Source organism: Neomonachus schauinslandi, chromosome 8 (assembly GCF_002201575.2).
Source record: "Neomonachus schauinslandi chromosome 8, ASM220157v2, whole genome shotgun sequence".
Lineage (NCBI taxonomy): Eukaryota > Metazoa > Chordata > Mammalia > Carnivora > Phocidae > Neomonachus > Neomonachus schauinslandi.
Window position 1 is genome coordinate 46,010,768 of NC_058410.1, and position 27,554 is coordinate 46,038,321.

A 27,554-nucleotide genomic window follows, 5' to 3' on the forward strand; every position below is an offset into this window, starting at 1 on the left:
CAGCAGGAGGCAAAGAGAAGAACATTTGAGAAGGTGTGATGTTGAGTTTTGGATCGAACAGGAAGTTAATCTTGGCTCTGGAAATGAGTCAGTGACCCACAGGCCTTTTAATTCTTCCTCTTTTCCACTGAGCATTCTTGTCTTGAGCATTCTCGTCCAGTTTATACTTCAGGGAATAACTAAATGTTTGCATTTCAAGGTTGCCTGATTCTTAAATTAAGCATCTAAACGATTTCTTTTAGTTACTCTTAAGTGGCAAAAGAATATTTGAAAGAATCCTGTAGAAAGAATCCTGAAGAAACCTAACCAGCATATTTCACACAGTGTTTATACAAACAGAGACCCTGTCTACAATGCTGAATGCTTTATGTCTATCTTTCTTTTAAAACCAAAACACTATGCTGGCTTCTACTTTCTGCTTACACTCTTTACAACTATGGGTCGTTGGAGGGCTTTCAATCAGACCCTTGCTTTGGGGCTTTGCTCCCTCTTGTGGCACGTCAGGAGATAACATGCCATTACAGAAAATACAGGAGATTTTTGTTTTGTTTTTGTTTTTAGGTTTCATGACCCATTAATTTATGGGAAGGGAAGGAATATCTGATTTTAGTTGAAAACAAGTTTGCAATTTTAAAATATCTTCAGCAGCCTGTGCTGTAAATGGAAACACATCCTACTGCAGTAATTTTACTTTATTCATGTCAAAAAATTGACCAAAGTTTAAATTTTCTTAATGATGAAGATATCTAGTTACTATGTGGTGATAGTTACACAAAATGTGTTCATGATGTAGTAAGTGAGTGAAATAAATACAGTCCAGTTTAATAAATTAATAGCTCTAATTTTAAACTATGTATTTAAAATGATATATGCATATTAGCTACTTTATAACTATTTATCAGCATCGCATCAATCACGGAGTCATTTCTAATGCATTTTAGAAACGTGCTTTGCATTATGTTATTAGAAACTTTGGCACAGGAGCTACAATCTGAAAAAGTATTCTGTTGTCTTAAAAGCCTATGCGTGGCAGGTACTAAATTTATTTTTCTATTTGTGTTAGCAGGACAGGAACTTTCTTTAAATCCCTTCTCTCTGCAGAACTAGCTCCTTATCACCTTCAGATGCTTTAAAAAATGTTTTGCTAGAAGTAAAATATGGAGGAGGCAAAAGCATTAAAGGAGAAAAATGAAAATTATATTCCTATTTTTATATAATTTTAGTAAGCATCATTTTCGATTTATCTCTTATGTGTATAATCCTAAACAAAATGATAATCCAGGCCTTCAGGAACTTGTGATTCATCCATCCATTCATTCATTCATTCATTCAGTCAATACTTGTTTAATGCCCATTATGTGCAGTTAGTATTCAGAGGGCTGAGCTACAATGGCAAACAGTCTCTGCCCTCATCAAGTGTACACTCTAGTTGGCAGTGGGAGAGAAGTGCCAACTAAATATAAAAGACACGCTTATATAGGAAAGATATCTGTAGATGTGCTGTGTTACTCTGGTTTCTACAAGAGTAAGCAAATAGTTGAAATCAAGGAAAACACTTTGTTTTACTATACAGAAAAATGATGGATTGGAGTAGAAATGAGAATTGCTTCTTACAATGGCAGTTTGAAAGAAATCTGGAAGCAGAATTTTATGCTAAGAAAATCTAGGCTGGGAAGATGAGGTCATCAGAGCTTTAGTTGGATTCTCCCATTAAAAGTATTACAGTTTATGATTATGAGCTCTGTAGCCTCGTTGTTTGGGTTTGGATTCTTCCTCTTATACAGTGTGGCTTTGGGCAAATCACTCAGCCTCCCTGTGCCTCAGTTCCCTCTTCAGCAAAATGATGATTAAAAATAGTATCTACCAGCGCACCTGGGTGGCTCAGTTAAGCGTCTGCCTTCTGCTCAGGTCATGATCTGGGAGTCCTGGGATCCAGCCTCGCATAGGACTCCCTGCTCAGTGGGGAGTGGGGAGTCTGCTTCCCGCTGCCCCCACCCCCCATCATGGCTCATACTCTCTCTCTCAAATAAATAAAATCTTAAAAAATATATGGTATCTATGTCTTGGTGCTGTTCTTTGGATTAGATGAGTTAATATAGTACAGGAAAAGTACTTAGGACATTGCCTGGCACAATGCAAGCAATATATTTGCCATTGTCATTAGCATTCAAACCGGAGCAATAATGAGCCCTCAGACTATTTGGCCCATCATGGCAGCTTGCTGTCTAGGCATAACAAAGGGACCGTGAAACTATGTTAATTGCTGTGTGGGATGAACCTAAGAAGATACTGGCTTTATTCTTTTCTCTTTGAAATTTGTGGTGTAGTTTCAGCATTTTGTTTTGCTAGTTTTGGTAATTTAGGTTGTAAAAAACAAGGATTAGGTATAATAATGAAGCTGCTTTCAAGAGTGGGAGGGATGCCCAGTGAATAGGGTAGAATCTCAAGTATCAAGCATGTTTACCATCATATATAAATATGTATAACCCGCCACATTTCCCTGGGTGGGCCTCTGTCACAATGCCGTACCCCCAGGATTTTCACATTTCATCTAACTGTTTGTGTCTTAGTTTTCTCCTTCAGGAAGTAGAAATCATAATTTTTCTCCACCACATTCAAATGTTGCAATGACTATATTTATTACTGTAAAGCTCCTTGCTAGAACAGTAGAATTAGAGAATTTGAACTGAAAAGGACTTTAGGATCATCTAGTCCAAACACTCATTTTATAATTGAAGGAATTGGAGGTCAGATAGAAGTTACTTGGCCAAGGTAACACAAGTAGGTATGAGCAAGGTGTAGCTACCTTCAAAATTGGATCTTTTGACCTCTTTTAAATATTACTCAGAAATCATGCTGCTTTCTTTAAAGCTAGTTTTTGCCCCTGAAATTTGGTGGTTTACTCATTTGCATGAGTAAATTTGATTGTGCTTGGCGAGGCTCTGTCCGTGGTACCAGGCCTAGGTTCAGCGCCATGTAGCTTTCATTCTGGGACTCAGGCTGGGGGAGCCCAGCGGCTGTCTGGGACAGGGCACTCTCAGGGTGGAGAGCAGAAGATGGGGACAGAGCAAAGAAGAGGAGGGCAAACTATTCCGACTATTTAAAGCTTCTGCTAGGATGTGGCATAGGTGTGTTTGCCCCCACACCAAAGGAATCACATAGCTACGTGCTAAGTCAGTGAGTTGGGGAAGGATGTTACACCTATTGGAAGCCATGGCAAAGGCCAAGAAAGAATGATTCATTGACATGCCTTATATAAATAAATGCAATTGAAGGGCTCAGAATCCAGTAGAAGAGGTGCACCGTAAGTATTGAAGGGGTTCAGGACAGGTCCTCCCCTCCCCCCCGCCCTGAGTGTGCCACTTTGGCATGTGGATTATTTTGAGCTGAAGGCACCTGAGACTCTGCAAGCTCAAGAGAAACTTTTGTCCCTCCCTTAAGCACACAGAAGAATCTAAATTAGGGCCTTTTCAGAATATGGGTTATTAACAAAGATACATTTTATCTGTCTGACCCATCTGTATGGCAGGGCAAACATCTAATTACTAAACATCTGCTCTTCTTAGAACCCCGTGAAGTACATTTCTTTCCTCTGAAATCCCAGACCCCTACCCCCTTCTCTTTAGTTCAGAATGACATATATACCTCATTTAGCTTCGCTGTCTTTGGAATTTCCATGTGTGTGTGAATTCCCCATATGTAGGCTTATATTAAATTTGTTTTTCTCCTGTTAATCTGTCTCATGTCAATTTGGTTCTTAGTCCTAGAAGGACCTTTGAGGGGATAGGAATTCTTGCTCCCCAACAATATATGGGGGCAACACTGTGGAATGAATTCAATAGCAGAAGTCAATGTACAGTGAGATCCGAAGGACCAAGTGAGCCACTTCGCTTGCTTAGACCAGGAGGCTTAACAGAGGAGGAGATGCCTGGGCTGGGCCCTGAAAAAAGAATCTGTCTCGAATACATAAGTAGAATGGCATTCTAGTTGGAGTTTACAGTTTGTACAAATGCACAGAAACGGGAAACTGCATAGTGCATTTAGGAAACTAAGATAAGTGTTTAAACCTTGAAGACAGGGTGCAGCAGAGAACTGTCTCGAGGTGTCTGAACTTAGGCAATGGGAAACACTGGAAGAGCTTTCAAGAGGAGAATGACGAGTTCAGATTTAGGTTTTAGAAGACTATTTGGGTGAGTGTGGCAGAAGGACAGTGATGCTGGGGTCAGGGAAAGCAGTATCTGAGCTTACTGCAATAGTCCGGGAGAGAAATTGAGGGGCACTTCCCAAGGTGGTGGTGGTGGGGAGTATAGACTGGCAGGCGTAATGCTCAGTCAGAGATGAGAATTCTGGAGGAGAGAGGAAACCAGGGTGACCCCAAAACCTCTAGTTTAACTGGGTTTCAGGATGGCAGTGCCATTCACTGAGATATAGAGTATTCCAGCGGGGAGGAAACTTGGGGAGTAAGATCATGGGAATTAAAATTTTGATTTGGTACATTTGAGGTGCCTGAGGGATCTAGAAGGCAGGAGAGAGGGCATCATTGCACAGGGAGTCACCAATATTCATTATAGTCATCGGAAGCTGAATGTCTGCAGTAACACCCAAAACGGGTTGTGACAGATTATGTGATGTCCCGGGTCTGAACCAATGTTGAAGGAGCAGATGGAGGTGGAGAAGCCTGAAGCACAGTGAGAGTGAGAAATTAGAATCATGGTATTAGATGGGGTACAATGTTTCAAGGAGGGATGTTCAACCTATGTTTCCCTTTAAAAGATGTCAGTTGCAGAAATAAGGCTTATCTGCAGAAGCATCATCACCTCATGATTCAAGAGTAGCAATACATTTACTCGCTTCCAGAGCTGTGAGCACTGCCTTTTGGGAACTGCCTGAAAATACTGTTTGGCAGTCGAGGGAGACAGTTGGTGTAAGGATCAGTTGGTGTAAGACTGTGGGATTCAGAGTTTCATCACCTGCTTTTGAATCAAAGCACTAATATTTATCTGCTTTGTATCCAGGGGCAAATTACTTAATCACTCTATACACTTTAGTTTCTCCTCTGTAATGTGATGAACATTCCCTCAGGGTTGTTAGCAGGATTAAATAAAATATTACATAAAAAAGCACTGAGCACACTACACTGCTCGCTTAAGGCAGATACTCAATAATAATCCAATTGCATTTTGTTATTATGCATAAAGAGTGCTGCCTTTTGCACAGAAAGATGGAGGTGTTGGCCCACCTTGCCCTGGAACATGTGCTTTAAACTTTTCCTGGGAGTAGTGATGGGTTGTGCTGAGTGTTCACAGTTGTTCACCTGCTTCACCCCTGAGCTCGTGAGTCATCAGGAAGATGGTTGGCCAGCCTTCCAAGTGCAGCCTGTGACTAGGGGATGGTTTGTCTTTATGTGAAGTGTTTACCTGAATGTGACCTGAACTATGTGAGCACAGAGCGATGACAAAGGAAATGTAACCAGAGAGAGCCTTGTGTAACCGTCACCAAATACTTACCTGAAATAAACAGCGGGAATATATCTTATATCATGGGTCTTCATTCAATACAAAGCAATTTCCAAGAATGAGAGCTATTGCCTCTCGGAAATGTGGATGAATAGTGAGCAAATTATCAACAGTTGCCACGCGTATGTAAAAACAATGAAAAAAGTGTAAGGAGACACTATTCTGCTGTGAAAATAAATTAGCTAATACACGAGAAGTTCCTTTGTATTTTCGCAAGAAGATAAAAATTGATTTCAAGGTGTTTTGATTATCACTCATTACAGTCCACAGTGACTTTCATGTTCACTTTATTTAGTATGTCTGCTAGTTACTGAAAGTGGGTGGGGGGAAGAGTTCAGGGCCCGAGTTCTCCAGCATGGGGAAATTTGCTGAGAGTTTTGACAAGGAGGGGACAGAAAGATGCCATTCAGAAAGCTTTGAGATCTAAAACATTCTCCTGAGAAAATAGTAAATTATTACTTGGTTAAAACAAACAAAACCAGAAATCAGGAAATAAGAGTTTGAAGGTTTTCTCTGTTCCTACTGTCATTCGCTGACACTCCAGATGACTGGACTTGGCTTCCAGCCCTACAAACAACTAGCAGTTTATTTCAGAACTCGGGGCTTTGTTTTTCCCATCAGTAAAGGAGGGATTGGGACTAAATCACCTTTAAAATTTCTTCTTGTTTGCATATCACATTCTCTTTGTTGATAAGACTAGTAGAATTTGCAAAGACTGTCTAGACTAATATTGTTTTTTCTGAGGAATCTTTTATAATGTGAAAAGGAGCTGCAAACCTCCCATGGACAGAAACCCCAGAGAACTAGCCTATTCCATTGTTGGGCAGGTCATTCCATTGGGAATTCCTTCTTATGTTTAGTAGATGCACCATTTCTTTGATTATCATTTTATATGTTCATGTATTTGCTTACTTCTACGAAAGGTCTTACGTTGGCTTACAGTATTGAAACAGTGTAAAATACAGCTAAACATAAAAAAAGATGAAATCAATGAAAAAGAACAGAGAAATAGATTTTGCTGAGCCTCTAACGGGAGATAATTATCACAGTTTAGAAATCAGTTTAGCCGAGGATTCTCTGGCAGACGGCAAAAAGGGAAGCACGCTGTGCTTCTTACTGGCTTCGTAGGAGATGCGTTCTGATTTTAAACATTAAGGTCAAAGAAAATGAGTTCATGGGGGTCTTTATATAAAGAATATCAAGTATCAGAATGGACAGTCGTGCGCTGAATATGTGTACCTTGTCTTACGGAGTTAATCCTTATATGGCTTCTCTAAAAAAGCTGGAAACATTATGTATTTGTTCTTATTTTAAAGTCACTGTACCTTTATTACTGTTGGTTAGGAAAACAGAGGGAGTAAAATACTCACAAATCTGCCAATCTTTTTTGTTGGCAAATGTAATCATCTTTGCCCTTATGCAGTTACGGTTTTCACAGGGAACCTCAGCTGGGTTCCCTTAGCGGTAAAGGGCCCTGGGATATGGGAGCCGCCAGATGCATCCTCATGTTTGCAATTACACTATTCTCTTAGTTTTGTATCCCACTTATTTCCTTATCACATTATGTTTTTTCTTGTTACTACATAATTTTTATGATTATATTTTTAACTCTCAATTTTCAGATTTACTACAATTTAACAGTCATTTAGCGCTATAAAAATGCTGCAGTGAACATCCTTATACATATTGCTTTTCCTATTTTGGATGATGAACTGCGGTTAGTTTCCCATATAAATGCCTTTATTGAATTTCATGTTGGAAATGGACCCACATTAATGGACATGATAAGAGCCACCCCTTTGCAATGTGTCAGTGTATTTATATTAAGAATGCTGCTGCTGATAATTACTCATTACATTTTCTGTGTTTTCTTTTTCTCTTCTATCTTTCTTTTCTTTTTTTTTTTTTTCCATGTTCTGTGTTTTCTTTATGAGGACCCATGTGAGAAATTTCTCGCACTTCAATTCCAGGAATAGTTGTGTTTTTTTTTTGTATTTTTGTTTTTGTTTTTTTTTTTTATTTGGTTTGGGTGTTTTTTTTGCTTTTGTTTTTGAGTAATGTTAATGTTACTATGTTCAGTTAATGTTATTATGTTCTTCATGGAATCAGGTAACTGGATGTGTTTCCCTCAGGGCTATGAGCTGCCAGAAATGCAGAGAGCCAAATCTTTGGCGTGCATCTAGCAAACCTGGATTGGAATGTAAAGAATACCTTACATAAAGCATACCAGCCTTGTTCCTAGAGTATCGTCCTTCCCTCTACCTTTTGTCCTCTTTCCTTTACCCACTTATTCTAAATTTTCTTTTATTTTGATAATTTATGCAAGCCTTTGAGTCTTTCTGGAACAAAGCAGGGATAGAGCTAAATAAATGCATGTCAATATTTGGATTATTTCCTTAGGGTAAGTTTTGAAAAGTGGAAGCACCGGCTCTCATGTCACATTAAATCTTAGCTCAGTGAAAGATTTTCTGTAGGAAACTGAAATAATATAATCCAAGCATGTAAATTCCTGGTGATTTATTGCAGATATAATACTGAGTGAGATGTTAGAGTCCCGAGAGGAATAAAGAGTCAAGTTGTTTCCTGGAGACTTTCTCTGCAATATTAGATGCTGTAAATGGCGTTTCATGTGAAACTATGGGAGATACTCCCAGTTATCTAGCAAAATATTCAGTGTTACAATTATGTACTATTAATTAAAGAGATACTCATTTTCCTTTTTCTTTCTTTCTTTTTTTTTTTTTAGTTTCAGTGTGTGTGTGTGTGTGTGTGTGTGTGTGTTTTGAAGTAGGCTCTTCACCCAGTGTGGGGCTTGAACTCACAACCCTGAGATCAAGAGTCGCATCCTCTACTGACTGAGTCAGCCAGGTGCCCTGAGATATTCATCTTCTTAAGATAGCATTTGTATAAACAGTAAAATTGACATTCTGTTCTGAAAATTTAAGAGCCAGCTTTGATAGGGAGTTGGCTTACTTTTAGAAAGAGTCAGACCGTACGGGTCTTGAGGAAAAGGCCAACATTTTTCTCAAAAATGTCATTAAGTATTTGGACAATATATGGTTCAGGCTCATGATTTCTGTGCTATATAATATGGGAGAGACAGTCGATTTTTATGTGTAAGGGTAACTGATTATGTCATCTTTGACTTATAAAGGTACCTAGTGACTGGATGTGTCCTCAAATAGTATTTTTAGTAAGTTTTTTTGAGTCAACTATTGAGAACATTCTCTTAATCAGTCTTCACTCAGCCTACCAGTTTAATAGAGTTACTGACCAATGTCCACAGCACTCTCAAATATGCCTGGCTGGAAGGCAAATGTCCTTGGGGACCCACTAGTTGAGATGTACGCAGAAAAATAATTCTGTTTGTTCACTTTGGTTGTATTGTGTGCGTTTTTTCCCAGGGAAGGAGATAACAACTCTTCTGCATGATACTGCTTTAATATTTTAAGACAGATGTACTTTCTCCTTTCAAAACGATTCATACTGGGATCCTTCTGTACCTGCTATAGAACAAAATAGAGTGTAAAATGAGTGTGTGTCTTGAATTCTGTTTTAATGGGGATACAGTATAATAACTCAATTAAATGTTATTTACTTGTTGGTTTAGACCAATCTTAGCGTGATTTCTGAGGCAATGGTGTTGGAGGAATCATCATGACTATCTTCATAGTAGTTTTGAAAAGTACTAATAATAAACGGGAGTTTACAAGCGCAGGAGCTCTCTCACACAGAATTAATAGCAATTTCTTCATTTAATACATTTGGTGGCCACTATGTTATGTAGCCATTATTGTGCAAAGAGTGGAAAATTCTACTTTGGGAGTGGCTCTCTTTTGTTGTCAAAGCTATTTGATAATATTGATATTCTAATATAGTACTCACACATTGCACATTTAGATATATCTATCATCCTTTGTGAATAATGACACTCAAACTATCCCTGGGGGGGGGTATATAGATAAGATCATTATTCTCATTTTCTAGATAAGGAAACTGAAATGAAATTCCTTGCCTAAGGTCAAAGAACAAATCACTGGTGGAATAAGATTAGGGCAGTGAGTTCTTGATTTTCAATCCTTTGTTCAATCATCTAAGTCATAGTGTTTTACTCAGTATGGGAACAGATTATTATCAGTCAAGAGGAATAAGGCTGTGCCCAGATGATGCCAGAAGATCAGCTGAAAAATGAAAATCTGCTCAATCAACCATTTGTTTATCTATAAAATGCCAAGCTACTCATTTCACTGATATTTTTCACTGAGCTACTAGCTTGCCTTTGTGTCTTGCAAACACAGTCTCTAACTGGACGTTCCTGTCGTATTCTAAAGTTCATTTCTGGACGTTCTGTCTTTTAAAAATCTAATTGTGGAATATCGTGGAATTCATAATGCTTTAATATGTACTGAATACTATGTTAGTGGTGTGGTAGAATGGGGACAGAACTCCTTGAAAGCTCCCAGCACTACTTCCTGCAGCAAACACTCTTCTACCAGCAGAGACGATATAAAGTAAGATCTCACCGTCAGGAGAAAGCTGGACTTCTGCATCCGCTATCAACCACCGAGAAAAGCACTGGAGTCTGGCACATAGGACTGCAGTCGTTAAGATTCCATCCCTATGACACAGATTCCCCCCAGAATTAGTTACTCTGGAAGTGAAGGTGGCCAGATAATCACGGGCCCTGTGCCACAGCCCTCACAGAAGTCCATGGGGAGAAATAGTTGAATTCTCTCAACAGTCACCAAACCTTTATCGTACTCCTCCTGCATGCTTACCTACATCTCCGCAATATATCCTAATTCTTGGACATGTTCTGGTAGATTAATCTGTTGACAGGTGAAACATTTTCCCCTAGGTCAAACAGCATAAATGAGAGTCAAGATGTAAACTCAGGATGCCTGGCCTTTTAGCTAAATCCGTTCAATCATGATGCTCCCTGCGTTTGTTGATGGATGGTTCCATTATATTTTATAGTTAGCCTTATGGTTTTTGCTGACGAACTACTAGAATGCTTAATTAGTCTGAACTCATTCACAATAAGAACGGCACAAACATTATCATTCACTTATAGTCTATAGAATTTGGAATAGGTTTGGTCCAATAATAAAGATGGCAGCGAGCCAGAAAAGGAATAGAAAATTCATTTCTCCCTAGTTCTGAGACCCCGTCAATTCCATCTTTATTAAGAATGACAACTTGGAAATGTCTGGACTCACTACTAACAAATTAAAACCACTTTTAAAAAAACAATCATATATTTTGGATTTGATTACTCAAGAATACAATATTAAAAGGGCCTTCATCCTGACTAAAATGTATTGGATTTCCCTGATGTAGCTTCTGTGGTCTAATTTGTACATCATATATATAGAGATAGGTAGATAGATGTCTTTCAGTCTTATTTAGGTTGAAAACTTGAATGAAGCAAATATAAATATCCATGCTGTCAGTTAGAGATGGAGTAGTTATTTCTGTGTTATGCTACAGAAATTAAAAAAAAAAAAGATCTAAATTTGAATGACGATCCTCTAATAGTATCTATATTCTGGGGCTAAGTGTGTTTTCTTCCCTTTAAAAATAAAATTCCAGGGAATTTGTCTTGAAATATTTATATAATTCTCTATTTAATTTTGCAGCAGACATTTCAGAAGCTTGTATTTCACTTCAAATTCAAGGGTTGGTGAATCATCTCCATTCATTTAGCAGATGTTTATGTTAGGTGTTACTCTGTGCCAAACTCTGATAGATATTGGGTCAAAACAGCAGAGCCCCTGCCATCAGGGAGCCACCTCTACCGAGATAAGTAGTTTCATAGTTAAACGGGGTGATAGGAGGGAGCTGGGGAGAGGTGCATTCAATAGGGTGGGTGGAGAAGGGTGGTTCTGAGGATTTAAACTGAGATCCGAAGGGCCGGCTATAAGTAGATGCAGATTCGTAGGAAAAGCATCCAAGTAAGTGGTGCTCAAGGCTCTGAGGTGAGAATTACTTGTTTTTGAAAGGACTACAACACGTAATGGGAATTCAGGGAAAGAAAGCAACAGCCATCAGAAATGTTTGATTACTAAGGTGGAAACAATTGGAAATTTGGAGATTTCTTAAAGCCTGCTCTTTTATTTTAATGATGGGGAAACTGAAGCCAGGTGAGATTGATGTGTTTTTGGTCATACACAAGTTAAATTGTAACCTGGGACTCCCATTTCCAGATCTATTGCTTTTTATATTAAACAAAATTACTTTTATTGTGCTTGAGAATGCTAAATGTATTGCAAAGTATTGGTTTTTACAGCTGAGAATTGAAACCTTTACAGAGTTGGCAAACATTTATTTAGGCTTTCTTTATAATCAATAACAGTTGCCAAAGCCTTATCAATCATTGAGATTTGCGTCCCTTATTAAGAAAATCACAGGGAGTACTTTAACCCTTCAGTCATTTATTGATTTTAGTCTCCAGCTTGGAAATCTTTAGATCTTTTGTGGTGCATCAAAAAGGAATTCCTGTTTATGTTTAATTTCCACACAGTCCACTTCAGTTTGAAACCAGATATTGTCCATCTTGTTTAAAAGCAGGAATTTTTTTTATTGCTTCCAATCATTTCCAATTATAACCCTACTGGCTTGCTAGACATCTCAGCTATAATTTATGCACTTTTCTGTTTGATAAATGGGAAAGCTTGAATTTTCAGGCCAATCATTTATATAAATTGCAGGTATGCTTTCTATTTAGTTACCTTTCTACTTCTAATATTTGTATTGCTTTGTGGAGAAATGAATTGGGCTAATATTGTTGACAGCTGTCCTTGATTTTTCTGTTAGCCTTTTAATCCATATATAGGGATTGTTATGAGCTTAGCTCTATATCCTGATAAAACCTTCCATTTGGTGATGATTATTCAGGGCAACTAACATTGTCCCAAGAGTCACAGTCAGTGGGAATGGTAACTTGACAGATCAGAGAGTATAAGAATATGTTGCAGATACTTCAAAAATTGTAATTTAAGAAACTTATATGGCTTTGGGGGAATCTGAATATACTCCCACCCTCTGTATTATGAAAAACTAAAATATTTTTCTGTGTGCAGATGATGTGATTCTTTTTTTCAGTTTTATTGAGGAAAAATTGAGAAAATTGTAAGATATTTAAAGTTTACAATGTGATGATTTGATATACTTTGTGAAAGCATTACTCCCACTGAATTAATTAATACATTCATCACCTCACATATTTACCTTTTTTTGGTAAGAGAACAATTGAAGTTCTTTTTTTGCAAAGATTTTATTTATTTATTTGACAGGGAGAGAGAGAGCACAAACGGGGGTGGCAGGCAGAGGGAGAAGCAGACTCCCTGCTGAACAGGGAACCCAGTGTGGGGCTCGATCCCAGGACCCCAGGATCATGACCTGAGCCGAAGGCAGACACTTAACCAACCGAGCCACCCAGGAGCCCCTAAAAACATTCTTTTAAATTGACGTGTGACATATGTAACAAAAGTACACAATTTTTAAGAGTTTGGTTTGATGAGCATTCAGAAGGTGAATACACCCATGTGTAAACCAGCACCCAGTCAAGAAAGAGAATCTTACGAACGTGCCAGTCTGACTCCAAATGTCAGTAGTTTTGCTAGTTTTTAAATAATGGTTTTAAATAATAGTTTTCAATAATATTTGTGAGATTCATTCATGTTGATGTGTGTATTTATAGTTTGTTTATTTACATATCTGTACAGTATTCCCTGGGCAAACATACAATAATTTCTTAGTCTGTTCTACAGTTGATGGATATTTGGATTGTTTCCAGGTTTAGACTCTTACAAACAATGCTGCTAAAAGCATTCTTGTACCTGTGTTTGGGTGCATATATTGTGCATTTTGTTGGTTACATATGTTGGAGTGGAATTACTATCCTATAGGTATGATTATGTTCAACTTTAGTAGACCATGACAGTTTTCTAAAATGATTGTGAAAATTACACTTCCATCATCTGTGTATGAGAGTTCCAGTTACTCTTACTTCCTTGTCACCACTTGCTATTGTCTGTTTTTTTTTTTTTTTTATTTTAGCCGTTGTGATGTGCACTGATTATTCTGTGAGGAAAACATTGTCCCTCCCAGCAGCGTGCCCTCAGTAAACCTCCACGCTGGGATTGAGCTGTCTTCTACTCAGTCTTCTTTCCTTTCATGAGAGCATTGCTCCAGCTTGACCGATTATTGGAGCACAAGTGTCTATATTTAGCAGGGAATTCGGAATATCTGTATCTCTGGTAAATGCTGCTCAATACTTACCAATAACTTTGCTAAATGAAAGACGAGCTTATGAAATGTATTAGGCAGTATTCTGAATGCAAGTGCTTTAAAAAAGCCCCCAATCCAAACTAGTTTAAGTAAAAAAGGTGACTGATTGATGCTTCTAGCTGAGAAGCCAAGCTTGGGGGCGCTCCAGGGGCTAAGCTTCACTTTCCATATCAAGGAAAGAGCTTCTCAGGCAAGCTCTCTCCCTGCCCGGGGGCAAGATTTTGCCAGGTGCTCCAAACTTCCAGCAGTTAAACAGAAACCAAACCGAAACAACCACCATAACAACAGACTTCTTCCTGTTTTCTTAGAGCTCTCTAGCCCAAGTCCTGGATTTGAGGCTTTTTGGCTCTGTTCATTCCTTGGCTCAGGGTTGGCACCCATATCTTTGGACCACATGCTCTTAGAGGAGCAATGATTCTCTGAGGAAAACTGGGGTGCTATTACCAGAAGAAGGGAGGATGGCTGGTGGTAAGCAAAAGCAACAAAATACCCACTCTAAGTCAGATGATTTGAAAAAGGGTGTACAGTCTGTTCATTCCTTTAGCTGTTACAAGACTTGTCCTTGGATCAAGCAATAGTGCTGCAAAAGCTGTATACATGGATTGCATTATTTGAGGCCCTGTGGAATTGCTTTTATTGAACTGTGCTTGGACATTCTGTTATCGGCCTGCATTTAGAGACAGTATAACGAGCTGCCCTGCAGGATTCCTTATGTTATTGTTGGTAGTACTGAGGACACTGTTTTATTCTCCACTTTATAGGATTTCATGGGAGAAAATTCTCCATGGTCTCTGTACCAGGAAGAGTTGAACTGTTTCTAAACAAGTTTTATGATTTCATCTTATGGTATTTCTGAAACGGATAATGTTTGCTTCTTTGCACTGCTAGTATGAGAGTCAATTTTTTTTTTTTTTTTAAGTGAGCTCTACTTCCCAATGTGGGGCTTGAACCCACGAACCCGAGATCAAGAGTTGCATGCTCTACCGACCGAGCCAACCAGGCACCCCTAGAATGACAGAGTCAATTTTATGGCTTGTTTTAATCGAGTCAAATAGGCCTCAAAGCCTAGCTTTTTTAGTGGTGACCTCACTCCTTTATTTTTATTTTATATTTCCTTTAAATGTGATTTCCCAATTCTTTTTCCCTTTTCTTCTGCTATATAACTTTTGTAAACTTCCTGAAGTCTTTTCTGAAACCAAGTTGTGAAATAAATAGAACTTACGAAAATTTTATTCCATGCATTGAAACTATCACCGCAAAATAAGTAAATCTGCTTGGCTTTGGCAAGAAGTGTATTAATAGGACTTATTTTGGGTTCTAGTTTTAGATGAAAGGGTTGTGAAACACTACAGAATCAGAAGACTGGATGAAGGGGGTTTTTTCCTTACCCAGAGAAGAACCTTTTCAACACTGAATGAATTTGTGAGCTATTACATCAAGACAAGTGACGGCCTGTGTGTCCCGCTGGGAAAACCATGTTTAAAGGTGAAATGCTTTCAAGCTGTGTTCATTTTGAAGTTAACTTTTTTCCTTCAGATATTGGAGTATCTCTCATGTGATCTGTCTGTTCAGGAAAAAAAAAAAGGTCATTTGATTACCTGAGGCAGGGATAGACAAACTATGGCCTATGAGCCATACTGTCCCACACTTATTTTTTAAATACCAAATTTTATTGGAACATGGGCATGCTCATTCATTTACAAATTGTCTTTGATTTTTCTCCATACTAGCAGAGTTTAATAGTTGCAACAGAAACCTCATGGCCCACAAAGAATGAAATATTTACTATCTCATTCTTTTCGGAAAAAGTTTGCCAACCCCTGACCTAAGGCACTCACTCAAGACAGAAAATATTCATTCTTTGCCCTAGGAAATTGATCTGGTGTCCTGCCACTGGAGTACTTAATGATATGGCTGGAGGGAAAAAAAGGTGCCCAAATATAATTCTTATTTAGATCTGTATTCGAGAATATTAATATGAAATTACTAGACTCATTATCTGGTCTGCATAGAGATGTCATTTAACTAACTGCTCTAACAGTGTGACCAGGCCAAACAACATTTATAGAATTTATCTACATCGATCATTATTCAGTTGTTGCATGTTTTACCTAGACTTATTTAAAGTTATGGAGTGGTCTTGCACCGTCCTGGGGCAAAACCTCAGCTCCTCATCAGAGTTCAGGTCTCATGTCCTGTCAGTGGGACAGCCAGCCCTGTGGTTTATGTCTGGATGATCAGTGAAGGGTTACTGGTAACACCTGACCAAGATTTTATGGACAAGTAGAAGTTGCAGACTTTGTCCAGTATGTAGGGAATTCATTGACTTAAATCTTGCCAAGTGAACCTGCAGTTTTGGTATAACTGTGTTCATCTTGGATGATACAGGCATGACCCCACAAGAATATGTAAGCTCATGTTAAGAATAGCTTACCTGATGCAAAGATGTGGCTTAAAAAATACTCAGGTTAACCAGTATTGTTGAATTCTGGTGGGGACAAGTGTGTACTCAACGTGCTGATGATTTGGCAGAGGAGCTAAGATAATTTCTGATGGTCGATAATGAACTAGACGATGAACTCCAGGAGGGCAGGGATCTTGTCTGTTCTGTTTACAGAACGGCACCTTGTTGGTGCTTGAAAAATACGTATTTACTAAACGAACAAGTACATGAATGAACAAATACATAAATGAATTTGAAACAAGATGAACATTTTAATTATGCAAAAATATATGATACATATGGTAAATGCTATAGACCAAAGAATTTGGGAAGTAATTGCGAATGAGGTGGAACTTCAAATGGGCCTTAAAATTGGGAGGATTTGGCTAGGCAAAAAGTCAGAGGAAAATCACGCCAGACCCACGTAAGGGTAGCATTGGATGTGGGGTGGGACAGACGGACAGCAGGTTGCCTGATGTAGCAAGACTTGGGGGGAGATCAGCTCAAAGAGGCAATGTTACAGATTCTGCCATGATTGCTTTTCATTTTAAAGTAATTAGAATAAAATGTACAATGTTTTGGTTTTAAAAATGCTGTCTTCTTAAAAAGTGCCTAGACTATTATTTTCAACCCCCCAAATTCTTAAATCTTTTTCTCATAATTATTCTAATTATTCTGTGAAACAGATGCAAGTGCCAGTGCCTTTTGATTTGTCGTATAAAACCGTGGACCAGTGGGAGATAGACCGCCAGTCCATACAGCTTCTGAAGCGATTAGGATCTGGTCAGTTTGGTGAAGTGTGGGAAGGCCTATGGAACAATACCACTTCAGTAGCAGTAAAAACATTAAAACCAGGTACGAGACTGAGAATGGCAAAGCTTAAATGTCAGATGTTGATTTTTAGAAGCTCAGCTTGCTACTGTCAATGTCCAAGGGGTCACAGGACAGCCAGTGCAGGTACCATGCAAGTGTTGTGATCACTTTTTCTGGACCAGGTGACAAGAAAGTATAACATGCTTTAGATTGTAAAGGCAAGAGCAAGTTCCTGCGATCAGCTAATGCTTAAAATATCCCCAGTGCAAGATTTCAACAAGGCATCTCTTCTTCAGAGTTTGGATTATCCCTCTTCCCATTTTTTTCCTAGGCTTCATGAAAAATACTGACTTCACTGAAAATAACTTAACAAATCAATGGAATCTTGGAGATCTTCAGGGAGAAACCATTTTATTAAATACTAATTGTTTATGGTTAAAAGGTAAAAGGGTCCATCTAAATGCCCTCATATTTGGAAATGTAGGAACTAGTTTTTTCTTCCATCTTCCTTTTTCCTATCATGGAAATTAAAAGTACACTAAAATCATATTTATTCTGCCAGGCATTATCCCCTCCATTTTAAAAGCAGGACAAGAAAATTTAGAAAGATTAAGTAACTTTCCTAAAACTTACTAGTCCTATGAACTTGGGTAAAGTTTACTTTAAGTCTCAGTTTTATCATTTGGAAAAAAAAGGGTCATTAGTGCAAATGCTTTGAATAATGTCTTGAACAACAATAAAGCTTGTTGTTCATAGTAAGTGACCAGGAAAAACTGTTCTTATTTTAATTATCATCATCATCATCATCATCATTATTATTACTGTAAGGTCAGTCAGTGGCAGAGCTGGAATTTGAACCCACACCTATCCCTGTTGCATCACCCCAGTGAAGTAACATTCCATGACAGTACGACATTACTGTAGTTGCCTCATATCTACTTCTAATAACATAGGCAGGAATAATAACCAGAGGCTAGAATATAGTTCTCTGGGGGACCTTCCTTCTTTACCTAACCCAGAATCCTTAAGGGTTCAGAAAGCCTCCCGGTGACAGAACTTGAGCATCTGGGTGCTGCTGGGTAGCAGTCTTGTGTAACACCATGGTTCCCAAACTGTGCCAAGGCACTTCGGGGCACCACAGTGAATTCACAGGAGTGTCATAGGATATTTAAAAGTTTTGAGGTAAACAACTTGAACATAGTTCAGTATTAGATCATGTCACATTCCCTTTTCTGACATCATATCTTTGTGAAAATGGGTTTTTGGTGGGGACTGGGATCACACGCAAGTGAGTTCTTAATAAATGTTAGCTTCAGTGGGGCTGCTGACAGCTGTCCACTGAGGTGCAGATTCACTAGTGCAGGACTTTGGTCTCAGCATCTACACCTGCCTTCTGAAGTGATGGAGAAGCACTTTTGAGCGGCCAGATGTCATGTGAGCACTCCAGGGGAGGACGATCTATTCCAGCACCTGAGATTTTCCCAATCACTGCATATATATTATTTTGAATCCTGAGCTTGTTGACAATTGAGCCTAAGCTTTATTTCCCAATCTAATCATTGTTTTCCAAAAACGAAGCAGCCAGCTATTCATCCTAACATTGTTCTTGAAGGAAGGCCTTCTGGAGGTCAAAAGAGAACAACAAAAAAAATCACATTTCTTATATTAAAAAAAAAAGCCACGATAGTTTTCTCTCCAACAGGAATAATTATTATTGATTTACAGTGTAATAGCAGCAAACAGCTTTGGTGATTGGTTAAATGTCTTCACTTCACCGGGGCCATTAATCAATCTTAGCAGCTATTTATTGCTTAGCAGACTACCACGCAATAAAGACGAGCCTGAAATCAACTCCCACAGTAGCTTTGACAGGCAAAAATTAATATTTAATGTTGCATTACTAGCTGAGTTGAAATTGGGTCTCTGCTGTGCAGCTGGTCAGCTGTAACCAGTGATGCTACGGAGCGCTCTGAGCAGACGTCACGCGCCGAGGCTCTTGATGTCCCGTGGGTCCAGCTCTTGGGCAGAGTCTGACTTGGCAATGATTTGAGTGTCCTGCATTCCACGAATCTGATGGCTACCAAAGCATTAGGGTAGAAACATACTGTATATATAAATTGCCTGAGTGGTGATCATAATTGCTTTTATCACTGGAAGCTTCATGAATCAGATTATTTTGGGGGTGGGTGGGGAGAATCCCACTATATCCATATTTGACCATAGGCCAGACTAATTGCAACAAGAAGAAAGTCCTTTATTATGTTTTGGGTGCCTCTTTTCTTTTCAGCTCCATTTTGCCACTATTTGATTATGTGGAGCAAACCAATGGTAGTGATGGAATGGAGGAAGCCTAGAAAATCATGATGGAAATGAGAACAGGTCATTTTTCTCTCTTCTCCCTCTTTGAGTCCTTGCCCCTTCCCCTCCTCAGTCTGTGAGAAAATAGAGTTGATGTGTTTGGTTTTTCCTAGAGTATGCATATTAATAATAATACAAATAATGGCCAATAGTCATTGAATATATATATGCCAGGTATTGCTGTTTCCCGGTGATGATATTATGGTATCAGTCGGGTTTTTAGCCATGTTTTACAGATGAAGAAATTGAAGTTCAGAGACATTTGGTAACTTGCTGAAGATCACACAGTGAGCTAAGATTTGATCAGAATCTGGAGTTTGACCAAGCCTGTGTTCTGAACTTCTACACTCTCAAGGGAATACCAAAGGATAGACTGCCTAAATGCTTTATGTGAAATGGTCTGCAAGTCACATGTAACTCTCCTTAACTTCATATTAATAAACAAGTTGGAGTGTTATCTTAGAATGTCAAAGCTTATCCATGCCTGGGTTCAAATATCAGTCATGAAGTCTTCGTCATGAGACAGATGAATGGAACAGTCTCTTTGAGCATCAGTGGAAATGATATTTGCACTACCCATAGTGAATACTGAGATGTGGAATGACAGTATTCCTTCAGTTACAGTAATGTCTCTGAAACATCATATCCTAAAAAAAAAATTGAAAGATTTTTAAAAATTACTGATGAAATATAAACTCCAGGTATCCTTCCTCTTCTTAGACTTTATTTGTTGTTAACTACTTGGCACTTTGCATGGTAAGAGTTGAGCCATTAAAATACAATGTAATTGTAGGCAAGTCTTCGTAATAGGTCCCAATACTGTCTCCTTATCATTCTGCTAAGCTCTTAAGAGTCTGACTACAGAAGTATTAATATAGGAGAAAATGTTGAAGATCAATTTCAAGTTAGATGTAGAAGACTGGTAAAAAAGCCCCACTAAGTTTTGGGTGTAGCCCTTGAATGTTTTCTCCTTGGCCTATACCAAATATCCCTACAGAATGAAGGACATAAATATGGCAGAATGTCATTGCTTTAGGATTGTTATCCAGCTGTTCCCACAGTGGGTACCAGGGACAGGGCAGCTATCAGTCTTCTCTGGATCCTGGACCAAAAAGCTCTGGCTGCAGTAATTAAACACTCAGTGTCCTGCAGCATTCACGGTAATAGAATGTCTTCTCTTTGTGTTCTTAATTTGCTGGCCTTGTTTTATCAATTAGACTGTCAGTCACTCCTTTTCCCTTCATTTTTCATATGGACCAGCATCAACCTCTCTTCACCTACAGGTCATAACACATAACACCCCTTGATGCACCAACACGTCAGCTATTAGGTTGCCCTGGTTGGACTGATTCTCTTCTTTGATAAATCTGAAGATTTGTGACACCAATGCTCTTACTTTACTGAGAAGCAGGAAGCAATCTTAGTGATGCCCACCAGACTGCTGTGAGGATAGGAATGCCTCAATAACATAAAGTGATTTCCTCCTTTTCTTGTTTCAGGTTCAATGGATCCAAAGGACTTCCTGAGGGAGGCACAGATAATGAAGAACCTAAGACATCCAAAGCTTATCCAGCTTTATGCTGTTTGCACTTTAGAAGATCCAATTTATATTATTACAGAGTTGATGAGACATGGAAGTCTGCAAGAATATCTCCAAAGTAAGCTAAAGACTTAATAAAAGGAAAAAAAAAAGAGGAATTTAGTTTAGCTAGTCCTATAAATGTCAATTTAGCAAGCCTTCTATAACCCAGTGTGATATCTGTGAGAATGAATGTCTTAACAGTGAATGGCTCAACTACATTTTAGTAGGATATATACTGTCTACCAAAAGGAGGAAAAATATTTATGTAGCGAAGAACAAATTGTTCACAATAGACATATTGGAACACATAAATGTAATGTAGAAAACTGAAGACTATGAAACACCATGTTTTACATGATGCTTTGTTTCCTACAATAACTAATGGACCATTATCAGTCATGGACCAATTTGTTCTATGGCCCAGAATTAGGGGACATGGAATACCTTTGGGGAGATAGGGAGAGGTACCCTCATTCTTTTTCCTTTGCCAGTGTTTGACAACATTGTACTTGTTGGTATTTAAAATACTTCCACGGCTAGGCAACATTAGAATTTTCAGACTAAAAAGCAGAAATATACTATTGCTTTATTTCTACATCTGCTTCCTGTAGTCAGAGCAGACTTAAGGGCATTGTAAAATTTTGATGTTTATTACAAATGAATAATTTAATATGCAACAATATAATGAGTATTAAAATGAGATGTTCAAAGTAGTGGAGATCAAGTACTGAGAGAATAATTCATGCTTAAAAAAGAGACTTTTTCTATGCTTTCTTGAAATGTCAGAGTTGGATTGATAGAACGTGTAGAGGTAAAGGGAGGTGAGACTAATAGAACAAAGATATTAGAAAGATAAGAGTATTCTCTGATTTCGGGGTGACTTGTGAAGCTGGTGGTATTAAATCGCAAAAGTGGAAAAGAGGAACAAAGAACATGGGCCTGTTAAATGCTGTTAAAAAAATATGCCTAGCTCATTTGCATAAAGATAGCAAATTTAACAATATCAGAATATATTAGCCACCAGAGTAAGACTAACCTCAGCCATTGACCCCTTTTGCCTTATTCCCAGGGACAAAAGTACAGTAGCCATCTTGGGTCATCTTTAATAAAAATGCTTTGTCAAGGCCACTTGTAACAATCACGATGGTAAATCTAATAGTCAATTCTCAGTCCTCAGACCTGTTCATAGCATTTATTTCAATGGACTTGAAATAATGGAAGCACTTCCTTCATTTGGCTTCCAGGACACTTCACTCAATGGCTTTTCCTCCTCTCTTTTTTGTTGGTTCTTCTCCCATCTATGTGATTTCTCTCATTTCTCAGATCTCTCAACATTTTGGAATTTTGCAACATCACTAGTTCCCTTGCTAATCTCAGTCAGTCTCAGGGTTAAATAACATTTATGTATCAAAGATTTCTCAAATTACATCCCTCCATTACTTCAGAATCATAAATCCAACTGCTTTCTTGACTCTACTTGAATGCTTCTCTGGATAACATAGATGTGATGCAGCAGCACCCTGTCTCCCAAATCCCAGAGGCATTTATTTCTTGCTCATATTATGTGTGCAAAATAGATTGGTTGGTGGCTCAGGTGTTTTGATCACCTTGGCAGGGGAAGGGGATGAGACTAATCTCGTTCTGGCTCTTAGAGCTCCAGTCGGGAGATGCAGAGATAACTTCTGTGCCTTTTTATCTGGTCAAACCAAGTCAGAGGGAATAGGGTAGTACAATTCTCTAACGTGGTTGAAAGGAGAAAAAAATAAATGTTTGTGAACAGCCAGAATTTCTACTACATATGTCCATTAAAAATCTCAAAACAACATGTCCAAAACCGATCTTATATTATCCTCAATAATTGGCTGCTCTTGTGGTCTTTCCTTCTTTGACGATGTCAACACTCAGCCTAATCTCTTGGATCATCTCTACTTCTTCTCACAGCTTCCATCTAACCAATCAGCAAATCCAGTTGACTTTTTTCAAAATATATCCAGAATTTTGCACCTCTCTGCACACCCACCCTGGTCCAAGCCATCATCAGCTCTCTTCTGGATGGTGCAGCAGCCTCCTAAGTGGTCTCCCTCTTTTGGTTCTTGCTCCTCTCGGTCTCTTCTCAACACAGGAGTTGGAGAGATCCTGTTAAAATGTAAATCAGATCGTGTCCCTCTTCAGCTCAAAGCCTCAGTGACTCTCACTGGTTCTCTGTGTACAACCTCTAAAGTCCTACATGGCCCAGCTCTCCATTACCTCTCTCCCTTGTCTCCACATCTCCCCCAACGTCTCCGTTATCTCCCTTGACTCTGTCAGCCGCATTGCCTTTTGCTGCTCTTCATATCTTCCACATGTGCTTTGCTTCAGGCCCTTTGCACTTGCTCCTTCCTCTATCTGAATTTCACCCCCATTAACATCCCTATAGCTCACTTCCTCACTTCTGCAGTCTTTCCTCAGATGTTCCCATTATGGTGAGTCCTTCACTGGTCACCCTCTGAATTCTAAAATCTAATCTTCTTCTATCTCTTTGTATGCTTCTTTCCTGCTTTTTTGTTTTGTTTTGTTTTCTTTTCTTAGCTGCTGATCATCTTATAATGTATGACTTTGTTTTGTGGCTTATTGTAAGTACCTTCTAAAATACAACTCCAGGAGGTTAGAGATTTTTCTTTGTTTTAGTGATAGAACAGTGTCAGGCACATAGAAGGTGTGCACTAATTATGTATGTGTTGACTGACTGAATGAGAAAATTAATGGATAAATTAAGTGGGGCTATTCTAAACCTAATATCAAGACTCGGGGTTGAGCTTGTTTTGAGACACTTTGTGTCAGCTTGACAAGATCCACTTATTAATTATGAACTCCTTTGACACTGAGGATTTTTGTGGTTTGTTGATGTGTTTTACTCAGGGGTCAGCACAAACCCTGTCATATTCTGAGTTGGACCTTAAGGGTCAAGTTTACCAAGGCCTTCATTTGTCAAGATACTTAGTAGCCATGAGGAGTAATGAAGAGATGCTCATTACAGACAATCCCTTCCCAATCAAGAGGGCTTAAATTCAACAAAGTGATCTTAAAATGAATCTGCCCTCTTAAACAGCCCATCATGATAACTGTTATAAGATGAAAGACTCTTGAGTAATGGAACATAACTGAAAATATTTTCTTGTGGCAGATGTAAATTGTCACAGGCCTGTGAACCTTTATATCAGCTTTGACAACTGGCTGTTGTACCGGAAGTGTGTTCTGAAGTTTACTTGGGCATTTCCCAGGCCACTGCAGTCTCTCAGGGTAGAAAACGTGTTATTACTCAATTTTCTTCTCTATTGTGCCTGTCAGTGAAAACTTTTTATATCCACTGTAATAGGATTAGATGTCGTATTTGATAGTTGAAATGACATACATATTTTTCCATAGAACCAGCTTTGTAGTCCCTAAGCTTGGCTAAATATTTTTTTGTAATAAATTTCTCCAAAATGGAAGAGGCTTGTCAAAAAACTTCAGCTTTGAGGGTAATTGATGTCAGGTATTTCTTATTGAAATTTAAAAAGAATAAATACCTGCATTTTTTTTTACGTACATACATATTTTTTAAAATAAATAGAGTCCTAGCATGTTGTTAATCAATCTCATGGACAGTTCACTTAGATGGCCTAAAGTAGACAGGAGTATTTTCATTGAGATACTCTTTAGCTGACCTACAACTGTAGCCCCACCATTCCCGTGCTCAGGAATCATGTGTAAGGTAAGTTTTAGGAAGGAGTATAGAATAGTTTTTAAGAGCGTGAGATTTCAACCTCAAACATGCCCGAACTTGAATCTCCACTCTACAACTTATTACTTGTTCTTCTAAGTAGCAGAAACTGCTATGGAAGGGGACAAATAATAACAATACTTACTTCAGTAGTTCTGAGCATAAAATGAGGTGATGTAGTGAAAATCAACCATATGGGATAGTGGTAGGAGAGGTGCATATATATTCATTTTTTTCCTTTAAAAAAAAAAAGCCACCGTATAGTATTTACTATGTGCCAGGCATTTTTCTTTCTTTCTTTCTTAAAGATCTATTTATTTATTTATTTATTTATTTATTTATTTATTTATTTATTTATTGGAGAGAGCGAGAGAGTGATCACATGAGTGGTGGGGGGAGGGGGTCAGGAACAGAAGGAGAGGGAGTGGGACAAGCAGACTCTGCACTGAGCATGGAGCCAGATGCAGGGCTCAGTCCCACGACCCTGAGATCATGACCTGAGCCGAAACCAAGAATCAGATGCTTAACCAACTGATTAAGGTTAATCGCCTGCTTAACTACCCAGGCACCCCTGCCAGGCATTTTCTAAGTGTTGTACAAATATTAACTTAGTTCATTCTTCTAACAACCCGATGAGATGAGTATTATTATTATTATTGTTATCATCATTTCCACCTTGCAGTGGAAGAAGCTGAGGGATGGAGAGGTTAATAACTTATCCAAGGTGGTTGAGCCAGAATTCAAACCCAGAAGTCTGGCTCCGTAGTCTATGCTTTTAACTGTATGCATAACACTGGCATTAGTTTCTTAACGTGAACCTGTATTCATTATCTATTGCTGCACGACAAGTTACTCAGAACTTAGTGGCTTAAAACAGCAAGCATTTATTATCTCACAGTTTCTGTGGTCAGGAATCCAGGTACAGCTGAGCTGGGTCTTCTACGCCCTGGTTTCTCACAAGACTGCAGTCAGGTGTTGGCAGATGCTTCAGTTATCTGAAGGCTCTAGGGGAGGTTGATCTATTTCCAAGCTCACTCATGTGATTGTTGGCAGGAATTGGTTTCTCCAGGGCTGTTGGACTGAGGAAGCCAGTTTCTTGCTGGTTGTTGGCCTGAAGCTGCCCTATGATCCTTGGTACGTGGACCTCTCCATAGGGCAACTTACAACATGGCAGTTGGCTTCATCAGAGTGAACAAGTGAGAGAGCAAGAGAGAGGAGAGTGCCTGCACGATAAAGCCACAGTCTTTTATAATTTATCTTGGAAGTCATACCCCTTCACTTCTGCTGTATTTTATTTGTTAAAAGTGAGTCAGTGGTCCAAACCACATTTAATGGAAGGGAATTTCATAAGAGCACAAATACCAGGAAATAGAGAATATGAGAAGCCATTTTAGAAACTGTCTATCACTTGACCTAGGACTAGTCACCAGTTTATCTTGACTTTTTTACATTTCTTTTCATATTGAGTTAATTTGGTATCAAAAGGCATAGCTATTTTGGCCAATAGAGCAGCAATACTTTGCCATTATGCTGCACACTAAGTTATGCTCTGTCTTTGGGGCACCTGGGTGGCTCGGTCAGTTAAGCGTCTGACTCTCAGACCATGATCTCAGGTGTGAGATCGAGACCTGTGATGGGCTCCATGCTTAGCGTGGAGTCTGCTTGAGATTCTCTCTCTCCCTCTGCCCCTCCCCGTGCTCTCTCTCTCTCTCAATACATAAATAAGTAAGCAAATAAATAAATAAATTCTTTTTATTTATTTGAGAGAGAGAGAGAAGGCACAAGCAAAGGAGAGGGATAGAGGGAGAGGGAGAAGCAGACTCCCCGATGAGCAGTGAGCCCGACTCGGGGCTCCATCCCAGGACCCTGAGATCATGACCCAAGCAGAAGGCAGACACTTAACTGACTGAGCCACCCAGGTGCCCCAATAAATAAAATCTTTTTTTAAAAAGTTATGTTTTGTCTTTTTGCTTACATCTCATTTTAGACTGAATGATCAATGTTAGCTGCTGTAATATACAATTCAAACATTTTAGTGACATAACAAAAATATGCATTTTTGATATGCATCAGACTTGCTTTGCTACATGGCTTTCTTTAAATGGTGACATAGGGATTTAGACTTCTTTCATTATGTGGCCCTGCCATTTCAAAATGTATTTCTTCTAGCTACAAAAATGTGGGAGATTTTAAGGATCAGTCCTGTAAGTGACGAACGTGCTCTTTTGCACACGTTGCAGTGCACAGAATTAGTGACATGGCCCAATTTAACTGCTAGGGAAGATGGGCAACATAGTCTTCTATGTTTGCCCAGGAAGAAAAGGGCAAAAGAAAAGGGTCAGTGAGCACTTAGTTTCACCACACATCGTATTTAAATATGCTGCTTGCGTTAAAAAATAAATATATATGTATGTATGCACACACAGTGCTTAGATCTATACCATTAAAAAAAATGTCTTCAACTCTATTTATTTCATTATTTTAAAAGATTTTATTTATTTATTTGACAGAGAGAGAGACAGCAAGAGAGGGAACACAAGCAGGGGCAGAGGGAGAGGGAGAAGCAGACACTCCACTGAGCAGGGAGCCCGATGTGGGGCTCAATCCCAGGACCCTGGGATCATGACCTGAGCCAAAGGCAGATGCTTAACCAACTGAGCCACCCACGTGCCCCTATTTATTTCATTTTTTATTGAAAAGATGGCATGCATAAAGGACACACATCATATAGTATAATTTATCATTAATTAAAAGTGAGCAATAAACAACGGTATGGCCACTGTACAAATCAAGAATGAGAACGTGGCT

General features: G+C 38.8%; 1 protein-coding gene across 1 annotated transcript in view; it reads left to right on the forward strand.

Annotated features, from left to right (window-relative positions):
* Positions 1 to 27,554, forward strand: part of FRK (fyn related Src family tyrosine kinase) — a 98,587-nt gene that overhangs the window by 66,579 nt on the left and 4,454 nt on the right. The window contains exons 3-5 of the mRNA XM_021693431.1: positions 15,130 to 15,293; positions 16,938 to 17,106; positions 20,922 to 21,080. Of these exons, the coding sequence (XP_021549106.1) occupies positions 15,130 to 15,293; positions 16,938 to 17,106; positions 20,922 to 21,080 (492 nt within the window). The remainder of the gene's footprint in view (positions 1 to 15,129; positions 15,294 to 16,937; positions 17,107 to 20,921; positions 21,081 to 27,554) is intronic.